Genomic DNA, 27,871 nt, shown 5'->3' with positions numbered 1-27,871 from the left:
AATGGAATTCACTCAGTTGCAATTTTACACAAATCATCCACCGTGAAATGATATAAGAGCCCAGCATCCTGAGTTTACATACAGATTTTTCAAATCAATGGGCTACCTGTTCAATCAGAACTGGTGGGGGAGGGGTAGAAAAACCTAGTTGACAAGTATTAATAAAAGCAAAATACAGTCCACTCGCCTCCATAGTCCATATTGACTACACTGACAATCAGGAATAAAACCTCCATCTCTAATTCATCAGCATTTTGTCTTAGCAATAAACTGTGGTTGACTCTTCCTCTAGTCAAAGTTGCCAGTCTCAGTTTCAGTTTACGCCCAATGGAGAAAGCCCTTTTCAGAATTATAATGTCACTGGTGAAAATATGGGAAAATTAAAAACTTAAACACGCTGAATGGAATTATTTTAACATAATATTTAATGTAGTATAAATATTTATTTTTCTAATGATGTTATTTATTTTATTTATTTATTCGTTCGAAAGAGAGAGTGCAGGTACACACATGAGCAGGGCAGAAGCAGAAGGTGAAGGGGGGGAACAGAATCTCAAGCAGACCCCCAGCAGAGCACGGAGCCCCACGCAGGTCTTGATCTCACAACCCTAAGATCATGACTTGAGTCAAAACCAAGAGTCAGAGGTTGAATCAACTATGCCACCCAGGTGCCCCTTTTTCTTTTTCTTATCCATTTTCATACACATGTCGCAAGAAAGGCCAGAGGCTTTGAATTTGCCTAAACCCTCAGCAGACGGGGAAGGCTTCCTTTCCGCACATGGACTAGCCACTGCTGCACAAACTGCATTTTTTTTTTCAACTGGCCAATAGGCCACCCATCAACTCTGTGTGGGATTTGGGATGCCTAAGCCAGAGAGGAGAAAAAATAACCTAAGACTTGTGTTCTAACTCCAGGTCATTTGTTTGCTAAATAATCTTAGACCATTGACCTCTATCAACTGATTTTCTCATCTATAAACAGGACCCTATACCTAACACTGATAATTCATAGTGGCTCCAGATTTTTCTTCTTGGAGGCAAAAGAAGCAATCCCTGACTGGAAGGGGGTACATGAAGATGCCCCTGTCCAGGAACACACTGGAGATTACGAATACCTTAACTGTCCTATCAAGAATGGGGACTTGGGGAGCCTCGGTGAACCAGTCAGTTAAGCACCTGCCTTCAGCTCAGGTCATGATCCCGGGATCCTGGGATCGAGCCCCGCATCAGGCTTCCTGCTTGGTGGGGGTCTGCTTCTCCCTCTCCCTCTACTCCTTCCCACTGTTCATTCCCTCTCTCCCTCTCTTAAATAAATAAAATCTTTAAAAAAAGGGAACTTGATGGAGATACTGAGAAAGCTAAATATCCCCCAGGCCCCTCCTTGATGCCAGCACTGCTTGCTACGATAACAGATTATAAATGGAAAAGCGAGGTGTAAGAAGCAAAGATGCCAAAAAAAAGAACATCCACGTGCAGATGCATATGAGGTATGCAATAAAAAATCATTTATCTCCCTTTTTAGATTAATTCAGTAGATAAAGTCTGGCCTTCTAGATTCTTAGGGAGATTAAATCTTCTTATCAGAATTCAACTCAACATTGAACACCTATTATGTGCAAGCTACTAGGTAGGGTGCTGTTGAAGACAGGAAAAAAAATAAGAGATCTTCACCTTCAACTAGTATATAAAAAGAACAAAATAATTTCCACACTAAGAATATAAAAATATTGTGAGAAAGAATACAGAAGCCCCATAATCCTGAGCCTTCATTTAAGGTCACAATCTACCTTTCAGCCAGACCCCATACTACTGATAAACACATACTCCAGTCATCCCACACCACTTCTGCAAAACACACTGTGCACTGTGCCCTTCTGTTCTTCTGCTTGTGCCATTCCTACAGGCTGGAGTTCTTTACCTATCTCCGACTCAAGTTATTACTCTCTCTCAAGACCAAATTCCATTCCTTTTGCTTCACAAAGCCTTTCCCATGACCAGTTGGAATTAAGGAGGTGATTTTAAAAAGAAAGATACTATCAAACAAAAACACTGAGGAAGAAGGGAATGAAACATCTGTACCAGAGGAGCTATAAGATAAATAGAAGACAAAGGATCTGCAGAATCTTCTAGAAAACCATTATACCATGCTACACAGAAAATTAACAAGTCTAACAAGTTTTAACGGGAGGAATCCAAGAGGTAAGAGAAAGCCTGTCAAGATTACAGGATACTGGGGGAACCTGGCTGGCTTGGTCAGTAGAGCATATGACTCTTGATCCCAGGGCTGTGAGTTTGAGACCCACACTGGGCAGAGATTACTTTAAAAAAAAAAAAAAAAAAATTGTGTGACACAAAAAGCCTAGCAGCAGAAACCTGAGAAATGCATCTAGGAATTATGAAACCCAAGGAGTTAGAGCCACAGTTGGTCTTTTTATCTATTATTCTGACAGGACTAGGAAGCACGTGGAAAATTAACCACTAGTTACACAAACAGCATCAAAGAAGAGAATTTAGCTTTTTACGGTTTAAGATGCAACTCTACCAGGAGGCACCTTATTAAGTATGGAAGAATGCGTTTGCTCACAGACTGGCCTATCTCATCAAAAGGGCCTTGAACTAATCATGGAAAGGTAGAAGCCATGATGTAAACCAACACTGTTAACACATCATTCATCCTACAAGAAACACTGACTGACCATCTCCCAATTGCCACAGCCTGGTGCCACACTGGGGACACAGCATTCAACCAACCAGACAAATCCTGGTCCCCGTGGAGCCTACGGAGGGAGAAAGCCAGTAAATACATGTAAATAACTTCAGGTGATGATCAGCTTAAAGAAACATACAACCAAGTAAGAATTAGCCCATGACAGGATTGGGGTAGAAGGGTCATCTCAGAACCGACGGAGCAAGGCTGACAAATCTGAGGGTCCCATCAGGCAGACAGAAGAAAAGCAAGGCCCTGACAGGGAAGGATCTCAGCATGTCTGAGAACAGTGAATCTGGCCAGCACAGAACGAACAGGAACTGGCAGGAGGGGAGCGAAAAGGCAGGCAGAGTCAGACCGAGGCAGAAAGGAAGTCTGGATATCACACTCCAGGGTGATGGAAGTTACTGGAGGGTTCTGGGTGCAGGGAAGATAGGATCTGAGTTTGCTTTTGGTCACAAAGACTGCTGTGTGAGAGAAAGGCGTGAAGGCCCCTGAGCACAAGACAACATTGACTCAGACTAGGGCAGCAAAGCTAGCACATGCCAGACATGATACATAAAGAAAGACTAGAGGCAGTCCAAGGAGAGAATGGGGGGGCGGGGGAGGAAGTATCCCACATATGACTTCCAATGTCCAGACAACACGTGCACAGGAGGGGCCGTGCACAGCTTTACCGCTGGCACTTCAATGCCTTCTCCCCACTGGGAGAGCCCCGTGAGAGCAGGAGCTGTCTTATTCTTCAGTATAGATCCAAAAGCCAGCAAAATGCTTGCAACACCAAGAGGTACTCTGAAAAGGCTTTTTTTTTTTTTTAAATAAATCTTGACACAATAAACACAAGTGAGAAAGTACACCCTTAAAAGTGTTACCAAAATTTAGTAGGATGTGCATGATCCCAGGGTCCTGGGATCGAGCCCCGCATCGGGCTCTCTGCTCAGCAGGGAGCCTGCTTCCTCCTCTCTCTCTGCCTGCCTCTCTGCCTACTTGTGATTTCTGTCTGTCAAATAAATAAATAAAAAATCTTAAAAAAAAAAAAAAATTTAGTAGGACGTGACTCACCACTGAGTTGGAAACACTGAAGCCCAACAGGTGAACAGGTGAGGAAGTCCAGAAAGAACCCTAAGCTGTCTCAAAGCACAAACTCACTCAAACATTTATGGAATGTCTTCCATATCAGACCAGTGCAGTATGCTGAGAACACAGGGAAAAGGCACTGTTTTACCTTAACTTAAGGGACATTCACACCCTGGTCATCTAGGCATATAGACATCTATATGCCCTCCGCAATGGCAGAGAACCAGAGGAAACATGTCAACATCCCCACTTTTAGAAAGGAGAATGAAGTGAATGTCACAACTGCAACTGAACATAACTTCAACTCTGAGTAAAATTCTAGCACGGATTAACAAAAGAGGTTTTGAGGGCTCTTAAGAAGAGGTAGGGGCGCCTGGGTGGCACAGTGGGTTAAAGCCTCTGCCTTCGGCTTGGATCATGATCTCAGGGTCCTGGGATCGAGCCCCGCATTGGGATCTCTGCTCGGTGGGGAGACTGCTTCCCCCCACACCTACCCCCCCCAGACTCTCTGCCTGCCTCTCTGCCTACTTGTGATCTCTGTCCGCCAAATAAATAAATAAAATCTTTAAAAATAACAATAATAAAATAAATAAATAAATAAAAATAACAATAATAATAATTAAACAATAAACAGTATTAAAACTAAAAGATAATGACATAGGGGTTTTCCAAAGGAAATGGGCCAGCCAGCCAGTCAACCCCACAATCAACAAGCCCTTTCCCAAATGAATATGAAGACATAATTGGCTTGCTGACCCAATCATCAGGTAATAAAAACTTAAGAAATAATAAATAAATAAATAAATAAGAAAGGAATAACAAATATACTGGATAATAAAGTCAGAATTCCAAAAGTTTAAGAAAGTCTACAAAACTGGGCAAAAACCAACAGCTTTCAACTTCCTAGGGAAATTCAAGTTTTGTCGTCATATTTTAAAAATCCAACATTACAGAAACAGCAGGATAGGAAAAAAAATGACTTAGGGCTTTTCTAATGTAAGGGAAGTTACTGGAAAAGCTAATTCCACCCTGAGCAACGTGAAGAATCCATAAGGATGGACTTCGTCTAGTTTAGTGAGCTCCTTTCCGTGCACCACACTAATGAAACTGTTAAACTAGAACTCATAAAGATGAAAGAGACTTGGAGAGTACTTCCAGTAAATGCTGACTTACTGAATACATGCATTTAACACTGCTCCCTTCCAAATGCCACTAAAATGACAGTAAAAGGATTTAAAATCTTTGGAGCTTGGAAGTGGGTAGGAGAGAGATAATTGACCTGGAAGACTCCAAAAAGCTAAATTCTGAGTCAACAGTGGAAAAGCCAGGAAGCATACCAACTTATGGCACCAAAAAACCCCCAAACCTCAGGAATTAGTGGTATAAGGTATCTCTGGAACTGGAGGTTGAATGGGAGAATTTAGTGCAAGGAGGCCCAAGGGCAGTTACATCTTGTGTGCAATGGAGCAACTAACTGTTCCTTGTCTGCCCAGAAGGGCTGTGGCCCTTTTCCCCATGGAAACAAAAAAAAGTTAAGTGGAGGTTTACATATTAAACAGAGACCCACTCCCACCCAACTTTCTTTCCCCCTTGTGTCCCGGAACTCTGGCAACCAAACTAGTAATGCCCTCCAAGAGACAGGAAGAAACTTCTTTGGGAAAACCTGACCAGTCCAAAAGCTACAGACACTGGGTGTTTCCCAAGGAAACAGGCCAGCGAGACCACCCTCCAGTGGAAACCCAGTCAACCATTCTCAAATGAATACAATACTTTCAAATAACCTTTCAGAGCCCCGTACCAAGCAGATAGCTAAGATTATTAGACATTTAAGGAAAGTTTTAACATGAATGCAGAGACAAACAGAGCAAAGCTGGAAGAAACAGATGACGCAGATAGAGAACTGAATTTAAAACAAATGCGCACACATATGCACAGAGAGATAAGAACAGAAGATGCAAATATGAAAAAAAAATGTTGAAGAGAACAAAATAAAATACCCCAGGAAATTAACGGATTTCGTTAAGCGACTGCCTTCAGTTCAGGTCATGATCCCAGGGTCCTGGGATGGAGCTCCACATTGGGCTCCCTGCTCAGTGGGAAGCCTGCTTCTCCCCCTCCCTCTGCTGCTCCCCTGCTTGTGTTCCCTTTCTCACCGTGTCTCTTCTGTCAAATAAATAAATAAAATCTTAAAAAAAAAAATACTGAAAGATAAATTGAGGAAATCTACCAGAATGTGGAGAAGACAAAGAGTTCAGAAATGAAAGAAGAAAAGAAAATTAAGGAACAGGAGAAAAAGATGGGAAAGAATCAAAGAAAATTCAGGAAAATTTTTCCAACTGCAAAACACAAATTTCCAGATTGAAAGACTCCACAGCAGTCAGCGTAACAGATGAAAACAGATCGTTAAAAGACACAGCACTGAAAAATGTCAGAACATAGGTTAAAAGGAAGATCCTAAAAGGGTCCAGAGAGGATAAAACTAGTTGAATACCAAAAACTCAAGAACCAGAATGGGAACAGAGTCAACAGCCACCCTAGAAGCAAAGATGACATCAGAACAACTCATTTGAAAGGGCGCCTGGGTGGCTCAGTGGGTTAAGCCTCTGCCTTCAGCTCAGGTCACGATCTCAGGGTCCTGGGATGGAGCCCCACATCCGGCTCTCTGCACCGCGGGGAGCCTGCTTCCCCTGCTCTCTCTGCCTGTCTCTCTGCCTACCTGTGATCTCTCTTTCTGTCAAATAAATAAAAATAAAATCTTAAAAAAAAAAAAAGAAAAGAAAACAACAACACATTTTAAATGCTAAGGGACAATAATTTCCAATCCAGAATTCTACATCCAGCCAAACGTAAAATCGGTAGGAGGTAGGAATAAAGGCATGCAAGGTATTAAAAAAAAAAATTATCTCAAGTATCCTTTCTCAGGAAACTACAGGAGGAGGTATTTTACCAAATCGAGGGAATAAACTAAGAAAAGATCAGAACATTTAACACTGATTAAAGAAACAAAGGCTTAAATACATCACAATACAAATACAAATACAAAAATACCACCATCACAGATATGAAACCAGTATTATTTGACAATTTGACAATTCTTCCTTAATTAATATACAGTTGTAACGTAAGCCAAATCAAAAGCCCAGCAGGAATTTTTTTTTGGTAGATATTGACAAGCTGATTCTAAAATGTATAAGGAAAGACAAAGAACAGTAACAGCCAAAACAGTTCTTTAAAAAGAAGGAAAGGTTGAAGGAATCGCACTACCTGATTTCAATATATAGTATATAAAGCTACCATAAAACAGGTGAATGAAACTGAATAGAAAGCTCGGAAAAGGTCCCACACATATATGGTTGATATCTGAAAAAGGTACAAATGCAATTCAGTGGAAAAAGCACAGCATTTTCAACAGCTTGTACTGGAATAATTAGATACCCATATGCAAAAATGCAAACAAAAAAAACCCCAACTGATACCTCAAACCCTCTACAAAAATGAATCAAAATGGATCACAGACCTTAATGTAAGATGTAAAAATAAAAAATTGTAGGGCAGTGTGTACATCTAGTTGCTTGGCTGGGGAAGTGATCCAAAGGTCTACCTACTCCTAACATACACTATCAACCAGTTCTGTGGTTTTCAACCTCTTTTCTCACCCATGCCCTCAGGGATCCCTGGGCCTTAGATCCTACCTAGGTGATCTGGACCTACATTAATGCCACACCAAGGAGTTTGGAGAAGGAGAAGAGATAAGTGCAAATTGAATCCACCATGTGATCAGATTCACCGGTCTCATTCCAAGGAGAAAGATGTTCTGAACTCTTCCCAGATCTTGCAATTTGAAGGCAAAAAAAGAAGTTGTCTTCTTCCAGTTCTATTTCACCTTCTTCCCTCCTTTCTTTCATTTTCCTTACACAGATTCACAAAATAAAGAAAGCCGCATCGACATTTTAGAAATATTTTTAAGTAAACTTTTAAAACATTCACAGGATCCAGATAACTGGGACTCCAACACAAGAAAGACCAAGATAATCCCTGGTATGATGTGAAGGGAAATCTCAAATTAAGAGCTTTGCAGCAGGCCTGAAAATTGGCCACCCTGGACTAGAGCTATGGAAGAGATCGAGTCCAGAAATAGAAATTGAAAAGAGCATCCAAGGTATCTGAGCTGACTCAAAGAAATTCACACAACGAGGCAAGAATTTGGAGGTAAATTAGTCATTGAGCGCATAGGAAACTAGGTAAACAGCAAAACAAGACAATTACCTCCAAGAGCAACAAATGATTATGTAAGATGGATGACATATTACGTGACCCAGCTATGAAGAACATTTACATAGTCGTGATGTAAAGACTAAATACTGATCCAAACAAAATGATGACAGGTCTACAGCAGGAGGTTAGATAACAGATAACGGGGGCTGGAAGTGTTCCCAGGGAGGGGGCCAAGAATGGTGTTGCAAGAGAGCTCCACCTTCATCATCCGTAACAGGAAGCCAAAATTAATGTCAGAAACTGGAAAACCAGGAGGCAGTAATACAAGCATGTTAGAGATACTGAGGCAAAAGCAAAAGATTTAGTTCCAAGATTTGAAAGTGATGGCCTCAGGGCAACAGAAAATGGGGGAGACTTAAAAAAAAAAATCCGGCTAGAAATGTTTGACTCTTTAAAAATATATGCATGTATTGCTTTGATAGGAATAAAAAAATAAATTTTAAAAATCAAAGCATAAGAGGGGGAAAAAATGGGGGAGCCCAGAATAGTACAGGATCTGGAATCATGACATTTAGAAATGGTTGTATAAATCGAGGGTTTTTAAGTTTAAAATACACACAAACTTGGCACATATTAAAGGCTGATTTCTATCTTCGGTTCAGTTATTCTATCTGGCTAAAGCGTGCAGAATCAGAACCAACAGTAAAGTTACATGGACACAAGAGCTCAGCTTGCAAAAAGGAAGACATTTCTACTAACTGCCTGAAAGCCGAATTAATTGTCTCAGGAAGCAGTGAGCTCTCTGCTAATGGAGGTATTTAAGCAGAGCCCGAACAAAGTCCACCTAGTGGATATGATACCTTGGTGGGCTGGGCTACAGACCTCAAGGCCCTCCCAGTTGTGGGATTCTGTAAAAGGATTTCATGTGATAATCTCCTTTGAATTAGTACTATTCTAAAGAAGAGCTAGGAACCCCCGTAGGTGAATAAGCTTGGGCACTTAGGACATGCATGTCTCTTCCTTCTATACCACCTCTCCTTTTAGCTTTTGACTTTCCACTTCAAAATCTTTTTATTTTTTTAAGTTTTATTTATTTCAGAGAGAGAGTGTGAGGCAGTGAGAGACAGAAAGCACAGGCTGGGAGGAGGGGGGGGGGTGGGGGCTGGGGGGGCGGGAAGGGCAGAGAGGGAAGCAGGCTTCCCGCTGATCGGGGAGTCCACTGCAGGGCTCAACCCCAGGACCTCAGGCAGGACCATGACCAGAACCAAAGGTGGCCACTCTGAGCCACCCAGGCACCACCATCTTAAAAGTCTTAAGTATATTTACATTTGATTACAAATCACGTAAAACATTTCTGGAAGCAGACGAAGTACAAATACTTAAGAGAGTAAAAGAGAAAATGTCCATCTGAGTGGGAGAAAGCTGGCAGAGAATCAAGAAGTTGGTCTAATGTAGTGATATGAGACAATGAAGAACCCACCGTGGGCCCTGTGGTTCGGTGGCTGTGGGACATTAAACAGATCATGGTACCCAGTTAGGTCTGAGACTCTGGGACCACACCTCTGGTATGAGACGAGAGAGTACCTGGGCTTCCGGGCAGGGTGAAAGGACAGAGAGCTGGGATTCCGTCAATAGTGCGGACAAGCAGCGAGAGAGCCACACCAGATTAGTGAACAAGAAAGGAATACCTTCAATTTGTTCTACTTGTTCTACTTCCAGCACCTGGCTGGAAGAGCATGTGACTCTTGATCTCAAGGTTGTGAGTCTGAGCCCCATGCTTCGGGTAGAGATTGCTTAAATAAATAAAAACTTTAAAATATATATTAAACATATTATAGGTACCATCTTTTCTATGGACTACCTCAAGAGTCAGTTATGACCTGTCTATAGGCTTCAGGGAAGCTTTATTTTCTAGTAAAGGACACTATTTTCCCCTTCACTCTGTATAATAACATACTATCATGCCTACAGACACAATAAATTTATCCCAAACTTTACTAAACTCCACCTTATCAGTTAAGAAATGACACAGATCAGGGACGCCTGGGTGGCTCAGTTGGGTTAAGTGGATGCCTTTGGCTCAGGTCATGATCCCAGCGTCCTGGGATTGAATCCCACACATTGGGCTTCTTGCTCGGCAGGGAGCCTGCTTCTCCCTCTGCCTCTGCCTGCCACTATGTCTGCCTATGCTCGCTCTCGCTCCTCTCTCTCTCTGACAAATAAACAAATAAAATCTTAAAAAAAAAAAAAAGAAATGACACAGATCATACTTCAAAAATAATGTCTATTTCTAGCTCTTATTTTTATTTTATTTTTTAAAAAGACTGATTTTAGAGAGAGAGCGCTTGGTGGGGGGTGGGGGTGGGGGGAAGGGTAGAGGGGAAGGGAGACAATTCTCAAGCAAACACCTGCTGAGCAAGGAGCCTGACTTGGGGCTTGATCCCAGGACCCTGAGATCATAACCTGAGTTGAAATCAAGAGTCAACTGCTCAACCAACCGCTAACTCTTATCTTTTTTTTTAAATTTTTTTTTAAGATTTTATTTATTTATTTGACAGAGAGAGATCACAAGTAGGCGGAGAGGCCGGCAGAGACAGAGAGAGGAGGAAGGAGGCTCCCTGCCGAGCAGAGAGCCCCATGCGGGACTCGATCCCAGGACCCTGAGATCATGACCTGAGCGGAAGGCAGAGGCTTAATCCACTAAGCCACCCAGGTGCCCCTGCTAACTCTTATCTTTAAAAATTAGTTTAGAACTTACCACGAAATTATTAGCGCTTTACACACTGTAAATGGGTGTAACTTGTGACTACGTAAAAAAGAGAGGTACAGGTGCACTCCAAAACTGGGGGAGCCCCTACACTCCTCTGTAGACAGTATACTTCTAAGAGGCAACGTCTCACTCTTGGTTAAAACCAGTCCAGCCTGACCAGCACGCTTGCCAGTCAACACTGAACTGAACCAAAGCATATGACCTGCCTGGAATTTTCTCTGTATTTTACCAAAATTCTTCATGCTTTTACTTTTTTTTTCAGTGCCTTCCCACTGGCCTCAGAGCTTCCTCATTCCTGCGCCACAATCATGGGCAGGGGTCATTTTTGCTGTGCTTTTTGTCCTTTCAGTAATACTTTGAATAAAATATATAGGCTCAAAAAAATAAAATAAAATACATAGGCTCTATAGCTCTACCCACTCTGCTCCCAACAGGCATTGTGAAGATGGGCCAGAAGAGCTTCCTCCGAGCCTTCTGCAATGGGAGCCAATAAAAAAAAGGGGGGGAGGGGCATGGAGTGGAGAGACAGAGGCAGAAGGGAAAAGACTTCATTCTCATAAATCTATCAACCAGTGCTGATTACCTAGCATAGTTAGGTGTGGACCAGCCCGGAGGTCTCTAGTTTATGATGTGCTTTTTCCCCCGGCCCAACTGCCTAGTATTAATGTCTTCACCAAGACTTCATTATAATGAAGGGACACATGCTAACAAGATCAGGTTCACAATCACTAGAATTAACAAACATTTCGAATAATGGCCTTATTAAAATTTTCAGGTTCATTCCCATTTCACTCCATTGCACATTATATTTGTTTTCGTAGTAATTTTGGTAAGTATCACTAGCATCCTAAACTGTTAGTCCCTGAATACCCCATCTTCTCATCACATTTATTCAATAAGCATTTATTGAGGATCTATTATTTGATTAGCCCCTATAACCTCATCTCCATTCTCAATTCTTTCTCCAACAAAAGATAACATTGGATCACCAGGTCCCACCTCCGGATGGCCCTTTGGGGTGGTAGGCAGCAGACCCAGAGGAAAGGAGAAGAAAACCCCTAAGCCCAAATGACTGGTTCCTTCTTTTGCTGTTGGGCCAGCTGGCCACACAGCAGTCCAGATTCCCAAGTTACAAACTGGTAGGGTCCTTCTGTAACCTATTAACTCTTCTTGGGAGATCTCAAAACACAAATATAAGAAACCATTCCCACGAAGGCTATTAGATTATAATGCATTCAAGTGACTTAAAATTTATTTATTGTTCTGCTAGTATTTTATTTATTTATTTTTAAGGTGTTATTTATTTATCTGACAGAGAGAGAGGGTAAGAAGGAGAAGCAGGCTCCCTGCAGAGCAGGGAGCCTGATGAGGGGCTCAAATCCAGGACCCTGGGATCATGACCCGAGCCAAAGGCAGATGCTCAACCAACTAAGCCACCCAGGTGCCCCAGCTCTGCTAATATTTTAAAGAACACGAAGCTTATGACGTGTTCAAACTCCGTTTCATATCTGCCGAGTGCTTCCTACCTGAGGGTTACCTGACCCAACACAATTCTTGTTACTCCCTTGTCACTTAAGGGAATTGAGAAGGAATACTTCAAGAACCATTTCTCAAGGTGTGTTCTGCAGAATAGTTCCTCAAGATGTAATGAAAAGGGGCACCTCGCTGATTCAGTGGATAGAGCTTGCGACTTTTGATCTCGGGCATGTGGGTTCGAGCCCTGTTAGAGGTAGTTTACTTAAAGAGTAAATAAAATATATTTAAAAATAAACGTAATTAAAAACATTTAAGGACAAATAAATTCAAAAGGTCAGTTATGCCAAGTTAAATTGGCTTCCTGGGGTTGAGGACGGGGAGTGTGGGGCAATGAGCCTTTAAAATGCTATTATGCACTGTGACTCAAAAGAGGTAAGGAAAGGGAGTTGTTGGGGAGATGGCATGGAATAAGCAAGAATTTCCCAAACTTTTATGATGTTAGAACCTTTTTTAGGGGCAAGATCACCTGTAGCCCTGGCATTTGGGGAGCAGAGGCTTGGGAGAAACCCTTAAGGCATTCTTAAATAAGTAACATTTATATCTTTACTGTAGAGCACCACCCGTGGAACCAGAGCCTGGTAAGTAGTAGGTCAGAAGAAAGTGTTCCTTCGGCCCAGGAGGCTTCTTGCTGTTTGCCTGTTACAAGAGAAACATGACTTTCTACTTGCTCTTGGCAAGTTTATAAATTAAACTACATTAAACTATTAAACTGTAAACTTTTAAAAATTATCACTATTATTTAAAAATAGAATTGCATTCAATTTTAAAATTAAAGTATTAAAGTATTATTTCCAAACTTTCATAACTGAAATCTACTTCAACCACCAGTGTCTATTCCAAAATGTTTTTCTTGACATAGAAGTAGTTTCAGAATGTATCTAATATGGTAGACCTAAAATTTGATAGCTTTAGAATTGTCTTCCAACACTTGATGTTTTGGACTTGTCATGAAAATACAAAATCACATGCAAAACAGATCTGAAAAAAACTTCAGAGCCTAGCAAGCAAGGAATAAAACGCGTAAATACGCTGAGTTTTTAAAGTGCAATTTAGTTAAAAAAAAAAAAAATCCAGCTTTTGCCCTGGTGGTGAAAATCTCTGCCTTCATAATTTGATCCTAATGTGCATGCTAATCATTTGTGCTACAAAGTCAACTTCACTGTGGCCATTTTCTTCACCCTTTCCTCTCTTATGGCTCTCCAGAGCCTTGTTGGTACTCACTATTAAGTAACACCAGCATTCATGGGCATCTCCAAATACTGACTAAACAAACATATATTCCTTATTTAAAATGATATTCTCAAGAATCTAAATAGTCACATTTGGTAAACTTACCGCCATGCTAGACTTATTCAGACTCAAGGTTTTAAGAAGAATCTGTAAAATAGCCCAGGAGGGGATACACAACAGTCCAGGATCCCTAGAGTCCAAGGTTTGTAACTTATGAGACCAGACGCTGCTCCAAACTATCATCCTGGACCTCTAGTTTGGAGTGCACGGATTTAAGGATTTAAAACCAATACCCTTGGGGAACCTGGTGGCTCAGTCAGTTAAGCGTCAGAGTCTCGATTTTGACTCAGGTCATGATCACAAGTTTGTGAGACCGAGCCAACCTTGGGCTCCATGGTCGGCCGGGAGTCTGCTGGAGATCCCCTCCCTCTCCTTCTGCTCATCCCCCATCCTGCTCAATGTCTAAAATAAATAAATAAATCTTAAAAAAATAAGTAAATGGGGGTGCCTGGGTGGCTCAGTTGTTCAGTGTCTGCCTTCAGCTCAGGTCATGATCCTGGAGTCCTGGGATAGAGCCCTGCATCAGGCTCCCTGCTCAGTGGAAAGCCTGCTTCTCCCTCTCCCACTCCCCCTGCTTGTGTTCCCTCTCTCCCTGTCTCTCCCTGTCAAATAAATAAATAAAATCTTTAAAATAAATAAATAAATAGATAGATAAATAAAATCAATCCAAACCCCCCCCCCCAAACACACACACTTTAAAGTGAGGGCAAACATTACACACAATCTCTGAATTTAAGTGACAGGTAAGTGGTGTCTGAGGTATATTTAATATACTATTCAAATGTAGTAGTCCTCAGTACAGCAGAGAGAGAGGAATGTACTGCAGTAGGAAATATATGTGCTTAGAACTACTCCAGGCTTTACACTACTTGGGGGAACTTGGGCAAACTGCCTCACCTTTCCTAATCTGTAAAATAGGGCTAACACTGACACCACACCCCTAGAGTTGAGAGAAAAAAAATGAGATTTATTATATGAGAGCAGACAGGGAATGAGCACAGAGAAACCCCCAGTTCGTGATCAGTCATCACTCATTCCCTAGTTGCCTGCTGTCATATCTCATGCCCTTTCCTTCCCCTCAGAGATGACCTATCCTGAAAGCATCTCCTCTATGCACATGACGTAAAGCATTATCTGAAACCCAGTGCTAGGTCCTCCATTGCCTATGGGAAATTGCTAGCTACATGGAACTATCAGTATCAATATCAACTCAAAATCAGGACACACAGAATTAAACTCATCTTCCCTTCCCCACACACTAGTCTCCATCTCCCCTTGCAATGCCTGTAACACTCTTCCTCCATTATATGGAATTCTAAACTGGTTTTATCTTTCTCCTTCATCCCACATACCCAGATAAATCAGGAAAGTCTGTCCTATTTCAATTCCTTAATATCTCCTCTCTGTTTCCCATTTGAGAAACACTGTTTGGTCCAAGATAGTGAACAGCTTCCTGGAGTGGCATCTGTTTCCCTTTCTTCCACTTCGAGCACAGGTAAGGTTGTCATATTAATCTTCCTTAAATCACTCTGAAAAACCCTCCATGGCTGCCTACTTCCTTCCCTTCAAATATTAAACACTTCCCTACGTGTCACATCTCTTCTCTCTACTCTGGCCAGGTCTCCTTTGCAGTAAGTTAAAGGCTTCCTTGCCTTTTTCCCAGTGTTCCTTTCATTGGAATGCCTCTTCTGTCTTCTACTGAAATCGGTCTTTCCTCCCACTCAAAGTCCCATCCTTCAAGGCCAGATCAAAGGTCATTTTCAGGTAGCCCACTCACCATCTAGTCCAACCTTTCTTGGTTTCTCCATTCCCTGAACTCCTAAGCACCCAATTTAGCCTCTCATTATTGCTGTTTTTTTCACACTTAGCACTCATCTTCCAGGCACAATTTAAAATTTTTAGAAGTCAGGGTTCCTGTTCCAAAACCCAAACAGGATTTTTTTTTTCCCCAGGGGGATTAATGGATACAAAGACATCTGACAGATTTTGTTTCCATTAATATCATAATGGTGGAGATATTTTTATGAGTTGTGCAATTTGCTATAAGCCTATATGAGACAGGTTTTATTATTGTTCCCATTTTACATCTGGGGAAAGCAAGGCACCAAATGTTAAAGAATTTGGTCCAAATAACCCAGCTGGTGACGGAATTGAAATTCAAATCCATGCAGTCTGGCTATGCAGCTCATAATCTTTTTTTTTTTTTTTTTGGAGATTTATTTATTTATTTGACCGACAGTGATCACAAGTAGGCAGAGAGGTTGGTGGAAGCAGGCTCCCTGCTGGGTAGAGAGCCCGATGCAGGGCTCGATCTCAGGACCCTGAGATCATGACCTGAGCTAAAGGCAGAGGCTTAACCCACTGACCCACCCAGGTGCCCTCCAGCCCATAATCTTATCAGTATAACATGGTGATCAATTCTATGAATTCTAATGGCCCTTTAAGGTAATAGTAGGGAAAGGATTTCTTATAAGGAAGGTAGAAGGCCACTTATGCATTAACGGAGGGTCATCAAGCTGGGGATGGGAAATGAGACACATACAATAGACTTTTTTTAGTATAAAAAAGAAATTTTACACCCAAAACACTATATTTAATAGTAAACTCTTTTGCTATTATAAATAGCACCAAATGGAAAGATTCCTGCATATGGCATTTACTATACTTTTGGAGTCTAAATAAGGGATGTCAACTGCTTTTTATGGCTCTCAATGTATGTCATCAAACAATGTCCCAAGAGAGTCATTCCAATTTATTCAGCAAATCAATAAAGTACACTTGAGTCAAAACCACATGAGCAATTAATATTCTGTTAACTTTTACTAAAGTTGCAGGTGTAAAAGAGTATCTCTGTGCTTTCAGTTAATTTGATTATCAGCAAGATTGAACACATTTATATATTAGTTTACTATTTCCTCTTCTGTAAATTAGCTATTTGTTGCAGAGATGCATTTTTTATGAGAGCTCTTTATATTGTAGATATCCTAAATAATGATGTGAATCTTCAGGTTTATTATTCTTTATACAAAAAAGAAAAAGAAATTAAACAGGCAGGAAAGAAAAAAAGGCACTCTCTTTTTTTTCCTTCTTTATCCTAGCACATTCGACTCAGTATTATGGCTCTTTAAGTGCACTGGGGAGGGATGAGACGGAAGGAAAAAGAAAACGGTAGAGAAAAGAGAATAAACAAGTAATGACTAGGCAGAGATAAACACACACAGAAGAGGCAGACAAGGAAATTGAGAGCCCGAGGGAAGAGGTTATACTAACCCCCAAGATTCTCTTGAGGGTCACGGACTGTGGGAATATCAATTAGCTACTTAACCATTATTACAACCTTAAATGTTTTTTTTTTTAATCCTGAAACTATCCTGGCCCCAGAACAGGAAAGAGGCAGTGGGGTGGGTAAAAGAAACAGGGGCTTCAGCAGTGGCTATAGCAATATTCCTGGGAGAATGGAAGGATAATGGTGTGACTTTCAGTTATGAGCTGTGAAGTCTTATAATGGAGCTATAAGCAAAATGTTGGGAAACACTGCAGACGTGCGACTTTACAGGCAGAAGAAAGCGACAAGACTGTGTAACAGGTATTACTGGCTGACTACCCCGTCACCATCTCCACCCTCGCCCTCTGCACTGCCGACAGAGTTCTAATTTTGTTCTGGTGTTGCTCCACCCTCCACTTGACTCCAGGAAATCCTGGTTAGTCTAAGCCAACCAATTACAGAGTTCTTGGTCTCCTGCCTGCTAGAAATTGTTTAGGGATGAGTATGCAGCCCTCCCTAACTCCTACTAAAGGGAAACCACTGGAGGTTGTTAGTTGAGAGGAAGTAGGAAGAGCCACATGCATCTTGGGGATCATGAGGGCAGATAAGGGAAGAGAAGCAATCTTCCTTAAAATAAAAGAAATTTTTTTTTGTTTGTTTTTTTAAGATTTTATTTATTTATTTGACAGACAGAGATCACAAGGAGACAGAGAGGCAGGCAGAGAGAGGGAGGAGGAAGCAGGCTCTCCGAGGAGCAGAGAGCCTGATGTGGGGCTCGATCCCAGGACCCTGGGATCATGACCTGAGCCGAAGGCAGAGGCTTAACCCACTGAGCCACCCAGGCGCCCCAAATAAAAGAAATTTTAAAAAGCAAAGAGAGACTGACATCATGTCCTCGCTGACATCATCAAGCTGCTTAACAAACCAACCTAGAAGCCACCCTACCTCTCAGTTTATGTGAGATTAACTTTTTTTTTAAGGTTTTAGCTGTTCAGATTTCTTTATTTCTTACAGCGGAACCATCCTAAGTGATTCATAATGAAAAAATCTTACAAGATTATCATCATCATTATCACAATGCTACAAAAAAACCCAGAACACTTTTTATACTTTTTTTTAACACTTTTTTTCACTGCTACCTGAACATCTTGAAGTAACCATCTATTTCCAATTTTTCTGTCTTTTTGCTGTTTTCTTTATTTTATGTTATATAAAAGTACACAGAAATCAAACATTTCTATTTAACAATTTTCAGTATATCTAACAACCTTAAAAAATTAGACTAAAAATAGTTTTTAAGAGTTTCCTGTCTAAATAAATGTCCAAATAGTTGGTTGTGAGATGTTGTAGAGAACAGCTAAAAAGAGTAATATTATTTTCGCACAAAAAATAAATTCCAGGGGTGCCTGGGTAGCTCAGTCAGTTAAGTGTCTGACTTCAGCTCAGGTCATGATCCCAGGTTCCTGGGATCAAGCCCCACGTCAGGGTCCCTGCTCCAAGGGGAGCCTGCTTTTCTCTATCGCTCTGTCTCTTGTGAATAAATACATCTTTCTAAAAAAAAAAAGAAAGAAATTAATTACTTAAAATTCAGTGATTTATCAACCAAATTTTTTTTAAAGTAAATCCTATTATATAACTGATATGAAATCAAAAAAGAATCTATTGGGGCACCTGGGTGGTACAGTCTGTTAAGCATCAGATTCTTGGATTCTGGCTCAGATCATAATCTCAGGGTCCTGCAGTGGAGCCCCATGTAGGGCTCCCTGCTCCTTGGGGACTCTGCCTGTCCCTCTTCCTCTGCCCTTCCACGCCCCCTGCTCATGTGCACACTCACGCATGCTCTCTCTCAAGTAATAAAATAAAAAAAAAAAAAGAAAAAAGATTTTTCCCTCTCCCTCTGCCCCTCCCCCCCACAATATATAAATCTTTTTTTTTTTTTTTTAAGGAATGTATCACCGGAAAAAATAAACTAAGGATCCCCTACCATCGAGTATATTAAAACCTACTGAAAAGGGGTGCTTGGGTGGCTTAGTGGTTAAGTGTCTGCCTTCTGCTCAGGTCATGATCCCAAGGTCCTGGGATCCAGCCCTGCACAGGGCTCCCTGTTCTTCCATCTCCCTCTGCCTCTCCCCCTCCAGGGAGGGGGGGGGCGGGGGTGAAGGGTCCCTTTCGCTCAAATAAATAAAATCTTAAAAAAAAAAACTGAAAAATGCAAATCTCTTTCAAAAATCACCTTTTAAAAGGAGGACTAAGTTTGACACAATGCATAAATTCCAAATAGGAACATCACGCTGTGTTATATTCCAAATAAATGTGAAAACAAAAAGTACTAACAGGGCAGAAATATTACTGTGCCAGAAACTTTAACCATTTCCAGAGTGAATTCCCACAGTAGAAATAACAATGCCTCTTTAATGACTGAAGTTTTCACCAGTTTAAACACTTTTTCTTTATAACACCTCACATAAAGTCCCATCCATTTGTGCCTGCTATAAAAACGCCAGCACTGTAAATCCACCTGGCCCTTTATTGGAGTGGACCAGTCTTTTCCCATCTACCTTGACCCAGGAACTTACACCTCTCAAAGTCCCCTTGCTTCACACATGACCTGTATACCTGGAACATACAGGCTGTTTAAGAACACCGTTGAGGATGATATAGAGAAAGCTTTTTTGAAAGTATTTATCCCTTTAAAAATTGTATTGAATTTTAAGACATCGGAATTGCTAAGGGAGGAGTTCATCCACATCCATCCATGGAAGGAAAGAGAACTTTGTTAATTTATCCAAATATTTCCCGAGTACCTATCATGTACTGGCTACCAACCTAGCACAGAGAATAATAGCAGTGAACAAAACAGACATGGTCCCATGACAAAGAGGTGTCAGCTCGTTCTAGACCAGGTGTCAACAAACATTTTCTTTAAAGGCCACGGAGTAAATATTTATACTTGTAGAATCTCTGTCATAACTACTCAACCTTGCCACTGAAGCATGAAAGTATTGACAGACAATATGTAAACAAACGAGTGGGATCATGTCCCAATAAAACTTTGTGGACAATGAAAGTCAAATTTCATATAATTGTATGAAATGAATGTATCATGCAATAATCTTTTGATTTTTTTCAACCATTAAAAAATACACACACACACACACACGATTTTAGCATTCTTAGCTTGCAAGCCATATAAAAACAGGTAGCTGGTCAGATTTGGCCCATGGATTATAGTTTTGCCAACAACTCCCAGTCTAGACAATATCAACTTTATTTGTTTATTGCTTTAAGCACTCAAAGGGAAAATTCTTCAGGCGATGAGAATTTACTGAGTAGACGTGGCCTGGTTTGAAACATCAGGGGAGCCTTTTCCAAAGAAGTGACTTTAAGGCTAAAACTTAAAGGATGAGTAGTAGCCAGCCAAAGTCCAAAGAGAATATGACGAGTTTTCCAGACAAGTGAACAGCAAGTGGAAAAACTCCTTAGAAATACAATCTACTAGGGAATCTGTGAGGTTGGAGCATGAAGAGTGAGCATGAGAGGACAGTGACACTAGAAAGAGATCAGCCCCAAAAGAGTATTGTTGGCTAAGGTCAGAGACTCTGGTCTTTGTCTTAAAAGCAATCAGAAACCATATATATATATTTTTTTTTAAGATTTATTTATTTATTTGATAGAGAGAGAAAGCGAGTGCACAAGCAGGAGGAGCAGCAGGCATTGGGAGGGGCAGAAGCAGGCGCAGAGCTAAGCAAGGAGCCCGATGTTGGGCTCGATCCCAGGACCCTGGGATCATGACCTGAGCTGAAGGCAGACGCTTAATCGACTGAGCCACCCAGGTGACGCCCATTAAAGGGTTTCAAACAGGAAAGGGACACAACCAGCTTTGGATTTTCTTTATTTTCTTTTTAAAGATTTTATTTATTTGACAGAGATCACAAGTAGGCAGAGAGGCAGGCAGAGAGAGAGAGGAAGGGAAGCAGGCTTCCCGCTGAGCAGAGCATGATGCAGAGCTCGATCCCAGGACCCTGAGATCATGCTCTAAGCCGAAGGCAGAGGCTTTAACCCACTGAGCCACCCAGGCGCCCCCAGCTTTGGATTTTCTAAAGATCACTAAGATCTTTAGTGATCTTTAGAAAGAAAGTACAGAGTAAAATACAGAGAAGTACAGAGAAAATTTTGAAGGGAGCATGAATAATACAGGGAGATCCATAAGCAAGGTTCTGGCCAGAGATGATGCAGGCTTAGATGGGGGTGTTGGCAGTAGAATTTAGAAGGTAAAAGAAGCAGTATGTGGTGATACGGTGTGGAGGAATGAAAGGTAGGCTTTCCACACCAGTTTCCAGTTTCCACACCAGGATACGGGTATCCTTCAGTGAACCAGAGATTCTGAAAAGACACTGTGTGTGTGTGTGTGTGTGTGTGTGTACAAATTTTGAGTTCAGCAAAGATAAGAGGACTTAAAACATTAAAAATTAACCACAGAAAGATCAAGATTAAGAGACAGAGTTTCTAGTCCCAGCTACCTTATAATGGATTCCTCTAACCTCAGACTACTTCATAGCTTCTCAATTCTAGTTTAGATCAACAGAAAAGTGAGACAGTAGGACTGGTTTATCTCTAATATCCCCTAGAGTCCCAAAAACCTGAGCCAAGGTTACAACATGGAAATATTTCTTTCTTCTGGGGGTGGGGTAGAGTATGGAGGGTTACGTAGAAACATAGCTATTAAGCAATTACCAGAAGCGTTATAAAGAATGCATTTTTATAAATAATTACCCTCCCAAGCCAATAACATTTCTAAATGATAGGATGAAAACATCAAATAGTACTTGATAGCATTTGTGAAGTCTGGGAACATTCTAGCTAGACTGGTTTTGCTATATTATACTAGGTTGTTCCACGGAAGTTCAAAATGGTGGCACGAATTTAAGCTGGAAATTCCTTAATTCAAAATTTTATTGAGTGGACCTTTTCTAAAGATAGAGTGAGCTGCAATTTAAGATTTGGGAAGCATGCATATGAACAGAGAAACACAGGACTGTGATCCAGAAGACTGGGATTAAAGTCTGGATCTGTCACTTGGTAGCTGACTTGAGCCAAGTTTCCTAACCTCCACGTCCCAATTTCCTCAGCTGTAAAATGAAAGTGGAGTCAACTTCTGAATTACTATAGAAATTATAACACGAAAATCGCTGTGGAAAATGGCTATACAAAAAGCATTACCATTTTTACATTATTTTCCGATTTTAACAGTAACTTTTATTTATATATTTTGAGGATCTTCTATACTAACAGCACAGTATTCAGAAAAAGAAAAATAAACTGTCTTCATGCTATGACTTTTTTTAATCCCAGAAAGTCTACTTTGCTGGACATAGTTTAATGGAACAACTTAGTTTCTTTTGGGAAATCCCACTACACTCTTCAAATGCCATTTTTATCATCTGACTTCAAATTCCCCAAAGCAGGCGGAGACCACAATATTATTAAAAATCTGTTCAGGAGGGGCACCTGGGTGGTTCAGTGAGTTAAGCCTCTGCCTTTGGCTCAGGTCATGATCTCAGGGTCCTGGAATGGAGCCCTGCATCCAGGTTCTCTGCTCAGCAGGGAGCCTGCTTCCCCCTTCTCTCCGCCTGCCTCTCTGCCTACTTGTGATGTCTCTCTCTCTCTCTGTCAAATAAATAAATAAAATCTTAAAGAAGAAAAAATCTGTTAAGGAACAGTTAACATACTCAAAAGTTAACCAGTATTAGTACACCACCTGACTGTTTTTTATTACTCCCTAGACAAGATAGAAGATCTAGAAAAAGATAAATTTATAGCTCTCGATTTGAGCACCATGGGACAAGACAGTAGACAAGTACAATTTCCCCTGAAATCAGACAGACGAGGGCTGGTCTGTTCAACCAAAAAGACTCTCTTCCATCCTTCACACAATTTCTAAGGTTAGAACCAAAGGACAGAACTTCACAGCACTTGCAGAATCTCCTGGCCTCCAAAGCACTGCTGTGAGGAATAATGATCTAGCCATTAACGACAAAGACTTATGGCAATTTGCTAAGTAATCTTTGGAAAGCCTGCTTCATTCAAACTGGTTTGTCAATGGGAAAGAACATGTCATAAATCTGAAGATTTACACGTGAACTTTGAAGTTTAACATTACAAGAATAGAAATTATGTCAGGTTATAACAGAACAAACGAATTATGGAGAGTTGGGAATAAATTTTAAGAGTCTTAGGGAAGATTAGTGCTGTGAAAAGAAACTCAAGACTATCTCACTTTTACGTTCCCTTCAAAGACATTTTTAGGCAAAGGCTATCATGTGTTCGCTTGTTTTGAGCAGTTACTAATATTAGCAAATAACCTGTAGTGGTCACTAATAAAAATCATAATTAAGAGTTCTTAAAGAGCCCTGACTCTGTAGACATTCGTAAGATTCTTAGATGTACATAACTGATGTAGCACAAATTATTTTGCCAATAATTTGCCCCTTCGGCAATGAAATTCAAGTTAGTATAGAAGGTGACACTTTTCTTTGATCTAAATCCTAAAACAGGATAATTATTTTGATGGCAAATTACGATATCCAGACACTGCCAAGAAAATGAAAATAATACCAGGACAGACTAAGAGATGAAACAGTTGGGAAGACCATAAATCCTTTTATGAGAGTCTACAGCAGAGCAACAAACTAGGAGGAAAAATAAATTACATTTCAAAAGTGAATCCTTACTACAAAAAGGAAACGCACTATATTTACATTGATAAAACCTGCCAGAGCTTTAAAATTGCTGACATACCACTGAGAAAAGCTAAGCTGAACTGCAGAGTACCCCGAAGCACGTTGTTTTGATGTGCTATGCAGGTTATCATTAGAGTTTGCAGACAAGCTTTTTAAAGACGTTATAGCCACCGCTCCAACTAAAATATAGGCATTGAGCGGAACACCAGGAGAAAAGGAGACTCCTGCTCAATTTTGCAAACTGATGGTACCACTGACAGAACAGGAAGGAATGTGGAAAAGGCAGGTCAATTTTAACTTAAACAGTTCAAATTCGAGCTTCAAAGAGGATGGCTTGATGGAATTAGTCAACCAATCCATGGAAGTGCAACAGCACATGGGTCAGGGTTGGACTCATATTCAATGTTGCTTGCCAGCCAGATACTGAAATGTGTATGTATACATTCTGTTTACTGAGTATTGCTGAGCAACTGTGCAGGATATAGTGAGGCACTGCAATGGATACAAAGATGGGGAAAACAAAAGCAGTTCCTATTCTCAAGAAGCTTACAGTCCATTAGAAGGCATGAAAAGAAACACATCCTGCCTGAAAATACAACTGAGGCCTCTGAGAGAGGTTCAAAGTAATGTGAAGTTGCATCCCTATTTTCTTTCAACACAACACTGAGAGATATGATACTATTCTAAAACTGGAGACACTCCTGAAAGGGACATTAAAATGCCAGCAGACTGGTAACATTTCACAAATGAATAATGATGCCAAAATCTCAAATTAAAAAAAAACAAAAAAACAAAAAAAACGATGGCCAGCTCTTTGGCACAAAACCTGCTCCTCGATGCTCCACCAAACACTACAAGTCCCTAAAGCCGAACTTAAAGGCATGTGACAGCTGCCGATTGGTTATAGAAATCTACAGGAAAGAAAGAAAATGCACCCCTCAGGGTGCATGACATGCATCTTGTCTGTAGAACATGGCACGAAGGAAACAGTGACTGCAAGAGGAGGAAAAAGCGAAGAAAATGTATGTGACAGCATTCTGAAAAGTAAGACGCGGAGCTAGTCAAATGCAAGACCTGTGATTAAACCAGAGTTTTGGTCCAGCATCCATCCCTCCCAAATTTAACTGTTTCCACAATGAACAAGCCATCTACAAACTATCAATAATTTCCTGTCTTAAAGGGATTTCACCACCAAGGGAGGATGTAAAGTAACCCAGTTTTTAAAAGAAAGGTCGTATGAAAACACCTTTTTGGTGAAAATAATATATAAGCAAATGTGAGATAAATAGCACTCAACTAGAACCCCCTCCCCCAAAACTCCCTAACCAGTTGAAAGGTATTGTGTAATCCCACACCTTTAACTGTTAATATGAAAACCCTCGTCTATCGACCTCTCCTCCATATCACCACCACATACAATCTTCTTGGCTATTCCAACTGAATAGGAAGGTTTAACTAACTAAACCAATCAGCCTGACTGTGATCTCAGTAGGCAGAAAGGGAAAAAAACAAAAAACAAACAAACAAAAAACCCCAGTAAGCAAACACCCCCAAAAAAGAACTGGACAAATAGGCTGGATACTTGATAAAATATAGATGTCCTCCATTCATCTGCAATTCTAGTCATTTTCTAACAGATCTCAGATTTTCAGAACAAGTATGCAGGTTATTTAAAACTGAGTTATATATAGTCATTTAGCAGCAGCAAAACACTTCTGGCATTATCGCAGATGCTAGATCTCTGGAGGAATTTTTTTTCCCCCCCAAACTAGCATTTTTCTTCACCAAGAACCAACCAGCCTTTATTTCTAAAAACAAGAGCCCTTGTCTTCCCCAAAACAAACAAATCAAAGACCACAGTTAAATTCTACGCTAATGAAACTGTGAGATTACATCCCAGGCGTTGTCAGAGCCTATTTTTCATACACCAACACCAGACAGTTTGATGCAGTATTCCTGATTGCTTTTTATCGTATTTGTAAATACACTCACTAATTCACTAAATTAGGTAATTTACAAACAGGTCCTCTCAGTTATTAGTGGCCAGCAGTCAAGTTCTATTACATTTGATCCTTATACAGTTGTCTAAACATTTCCATCCAGGTTAAGGGCTCGGATCGGCAAGGGAGAGGGAGGGAGGTTAGCGAAATTTGGATGGGGGCAGGGTAGTAGCTGGGAGAAATCTCTGCATCTCAGCCCTCAGCGACAACATTCAGCCAGTGCCCACAGAAAAACTAAATTCGGCACCTCTTCCTCCTGTTACACTGGCAACAAAGAGGGAGTTTCCGTAACGCTCCCGTCACCCACAAGGTGCCCAATCTCCTTCCCAGCCTAGTGCCAGCGCTCCCGCAGGGGCCTCGGTGTGCGAAGAGGCCGCGGTGCCCAGGGTCAAGGCACAAAGGGGGGATGGGGTGCATGGCGAGCGGGTGGGATCTGGGAAGTGGGCCGTGTAAGGGCTCCGGAATCCGCTTAAACACTTCAACCCGGTGTCGGGGGCGGCGGGCAAGAGAAAGGGGCAGAATATCTAACGGAGCAGAAACTGGAATAAGGTGGAAACGGGGTGAAGAGCCCATGCGGAGGGTACTCCGCCTGGGAGCAGAGAAAACAGCCGGCGGATGGGGAAGGGGAGACTCCAAGGAGATGGGAAGAGAGGCGCAAGGCCCAGAAGACGAGGCAACGGGGTGGGTGCCACCTGGGGCAGAGCAGAGAGGAGGCGCCTGTGTTGCTTCTACCTGCAGGCGGGCGGGACGGGCCGCTCAGGTGTGACTGGGAAGAGGCCAAGTCGGAAAGGGGCCAGCGAGAGCTGGGGGCGTACTGGGGGCCGCGCAGAGGGGGCTGCGAGTTGGCAGCCGCGGAGCCAGCGCGGGGGCACCTGCGGGACAGGCGCGAGGGAGAGGCGGGGGTGGGGGGTCTCCGGAGTGCACGGTGGGCTGAAGGGTGGCTCTCCGGCAGCGGGAGGCAGCGGGCGCCAGCGGGCGCCAGCGGCGCGGCGCGGGGGAGGTATCCGGGCGGGCGGCCGGGAGGCGGGAGCCCCTCACCTGCGCGGCGGAGGAGGCGGAGCTGCAGCAGCCCATGGCGGGGCCGGAGGAGCCCGGAGGCGGCGCCCGGCGCGCAGCTACGCCCCGGAGCCCCTCGGCATGCGAGCCGGCGGGCGCCCGGGGAGGGCGCGGCCTGGCCCCGCACGGCTTAGCGGCGGCGGCGGCGGCGGCTTGGGTGGCGGCGGGTACTCAGGAGGCGGCGCGGCTCGGGGCGGGCGCCGGCCACATCCCCCGGCGGCGGCGGCTGCGCGGCTCCTGCTCCGCTCCTGCTGCTGCAGCTGCTCCCCAGCGGAAAGGGGCGGGCGGCGGCGGCGGCGGCGCCTCCCCCTGTCCCCCGCCTCCCGCCTCCCGCGCCCAGTCCCTCTCCCGCTCCCTCTCCCGGGCCGCCGCCTCCTCAGCGCCGCGCGCGTCTCCCATCAGACTCCCCGCCCCCAGTGCAGCGCGGCGCCGACAGTCGGGCGGCGACGGCCAAAACGAGGCCGGGTCCTTCGGCGCGCGTCGGAGCCTGCGCAGTGCCGAGCCTATTTAGCGGTGGCACCGAGGCACACCGCTGCCTCGGAGCGAGAGGTCGCGTGGGGTTAAGGCTCCCAGGGGCTGAGCAGGCTCGCAGCCGAAATGTGGCCGCATTGCTTCCGGACCCGAGAGGTACTGGCGAGGCATGCGGGGTTGTTCGCTTTCCTCACTGGACGCACAACCTGAAGACCCTAATGGCATCTTAGTGCTTCTACGGTTGCTTTTTATCCAGAGGAAAGTGTACACAATAAATCTTCCCTGGTGATGGAGTGGGTGATAGAAAACGGGGAGAGACAAGCATCTGTTGCTACTGGCCCCATTTTGCTGATGAAACTGAGCCTTTGAAGGAGACAGCCTAATAAAATGCACCCAAGGTCGAAATTTTTATAAAGAGCCGTATATAGGGAAAAGGTAAGTTCGCCAGGTCTCTCAATACAGAGCCATGTTGGATCTGAACTAAACTTTCTTATACAGGATTGTCTACAAAAACCAATAAGCGAATATTAAGTCGTTCATATAAAAAATATTTACTGAGGACATACTAAGTTCCAGTAATTTATAGGCACTGTGAATAAAGAGGTGAACAAAAAAGATAGCTTCTGTTCTCTTCCAAGTTGCTACATTAATACATTGTGTGGAGCAACAAGTTAGAATAGGCTTCACTACCTTCAAGAAGTATACAGCTGGAGAGTCCTTGGGAAATAGTGTCCCATGAGAATA

At 42.4% G+C, this 27,871-nt stretch overlaps 1 protein-coding gene across 5 annotated transcripts in view; it reads right to left on the bottom strand.

Annotated features, from left to right (window-relative positions):
* Nucleotides 1-26,936, bottom strand: part of SLC44A1 (solute carrier family 44 member 1) — a gene marked incomplete at its 3' end in the record, with an annotated part of 195,687 nt that extends 168,751 nt beyond the window's left edge. For all 5 annotated transcript variants that reach the window (XR_013967751.1, XR_013967752.1, XM_080819764.1 and 2 more), the window contains exon 1: nt 26,639-26,936. Coding sequence is in view for 3 of the 5 variants with exons in the window: in XM_080819764.1 (XP_080675890.1) it covers nt 26,639-26,674 (36 nt within the window). The remainder of the gene's footprint in view (nt 1-26,638) is intronic.
* Nucleotides 26,937-27,871: the final 935 nt, after the last annotated feature.

The sequence above is a fragment of the Martes martes genome, assembly GCF_963455335.1.
Source record: "Martes martes genome assembly, chromosome: 12".
NCBI lineage: Eukaryota > Metazoa > Chordata > Mammalia > Carnivora > Mustelidae > Martes > Martes martes.
This window is presented reverse-complemented; position numbering and strand designations above follow the sequence as displayed.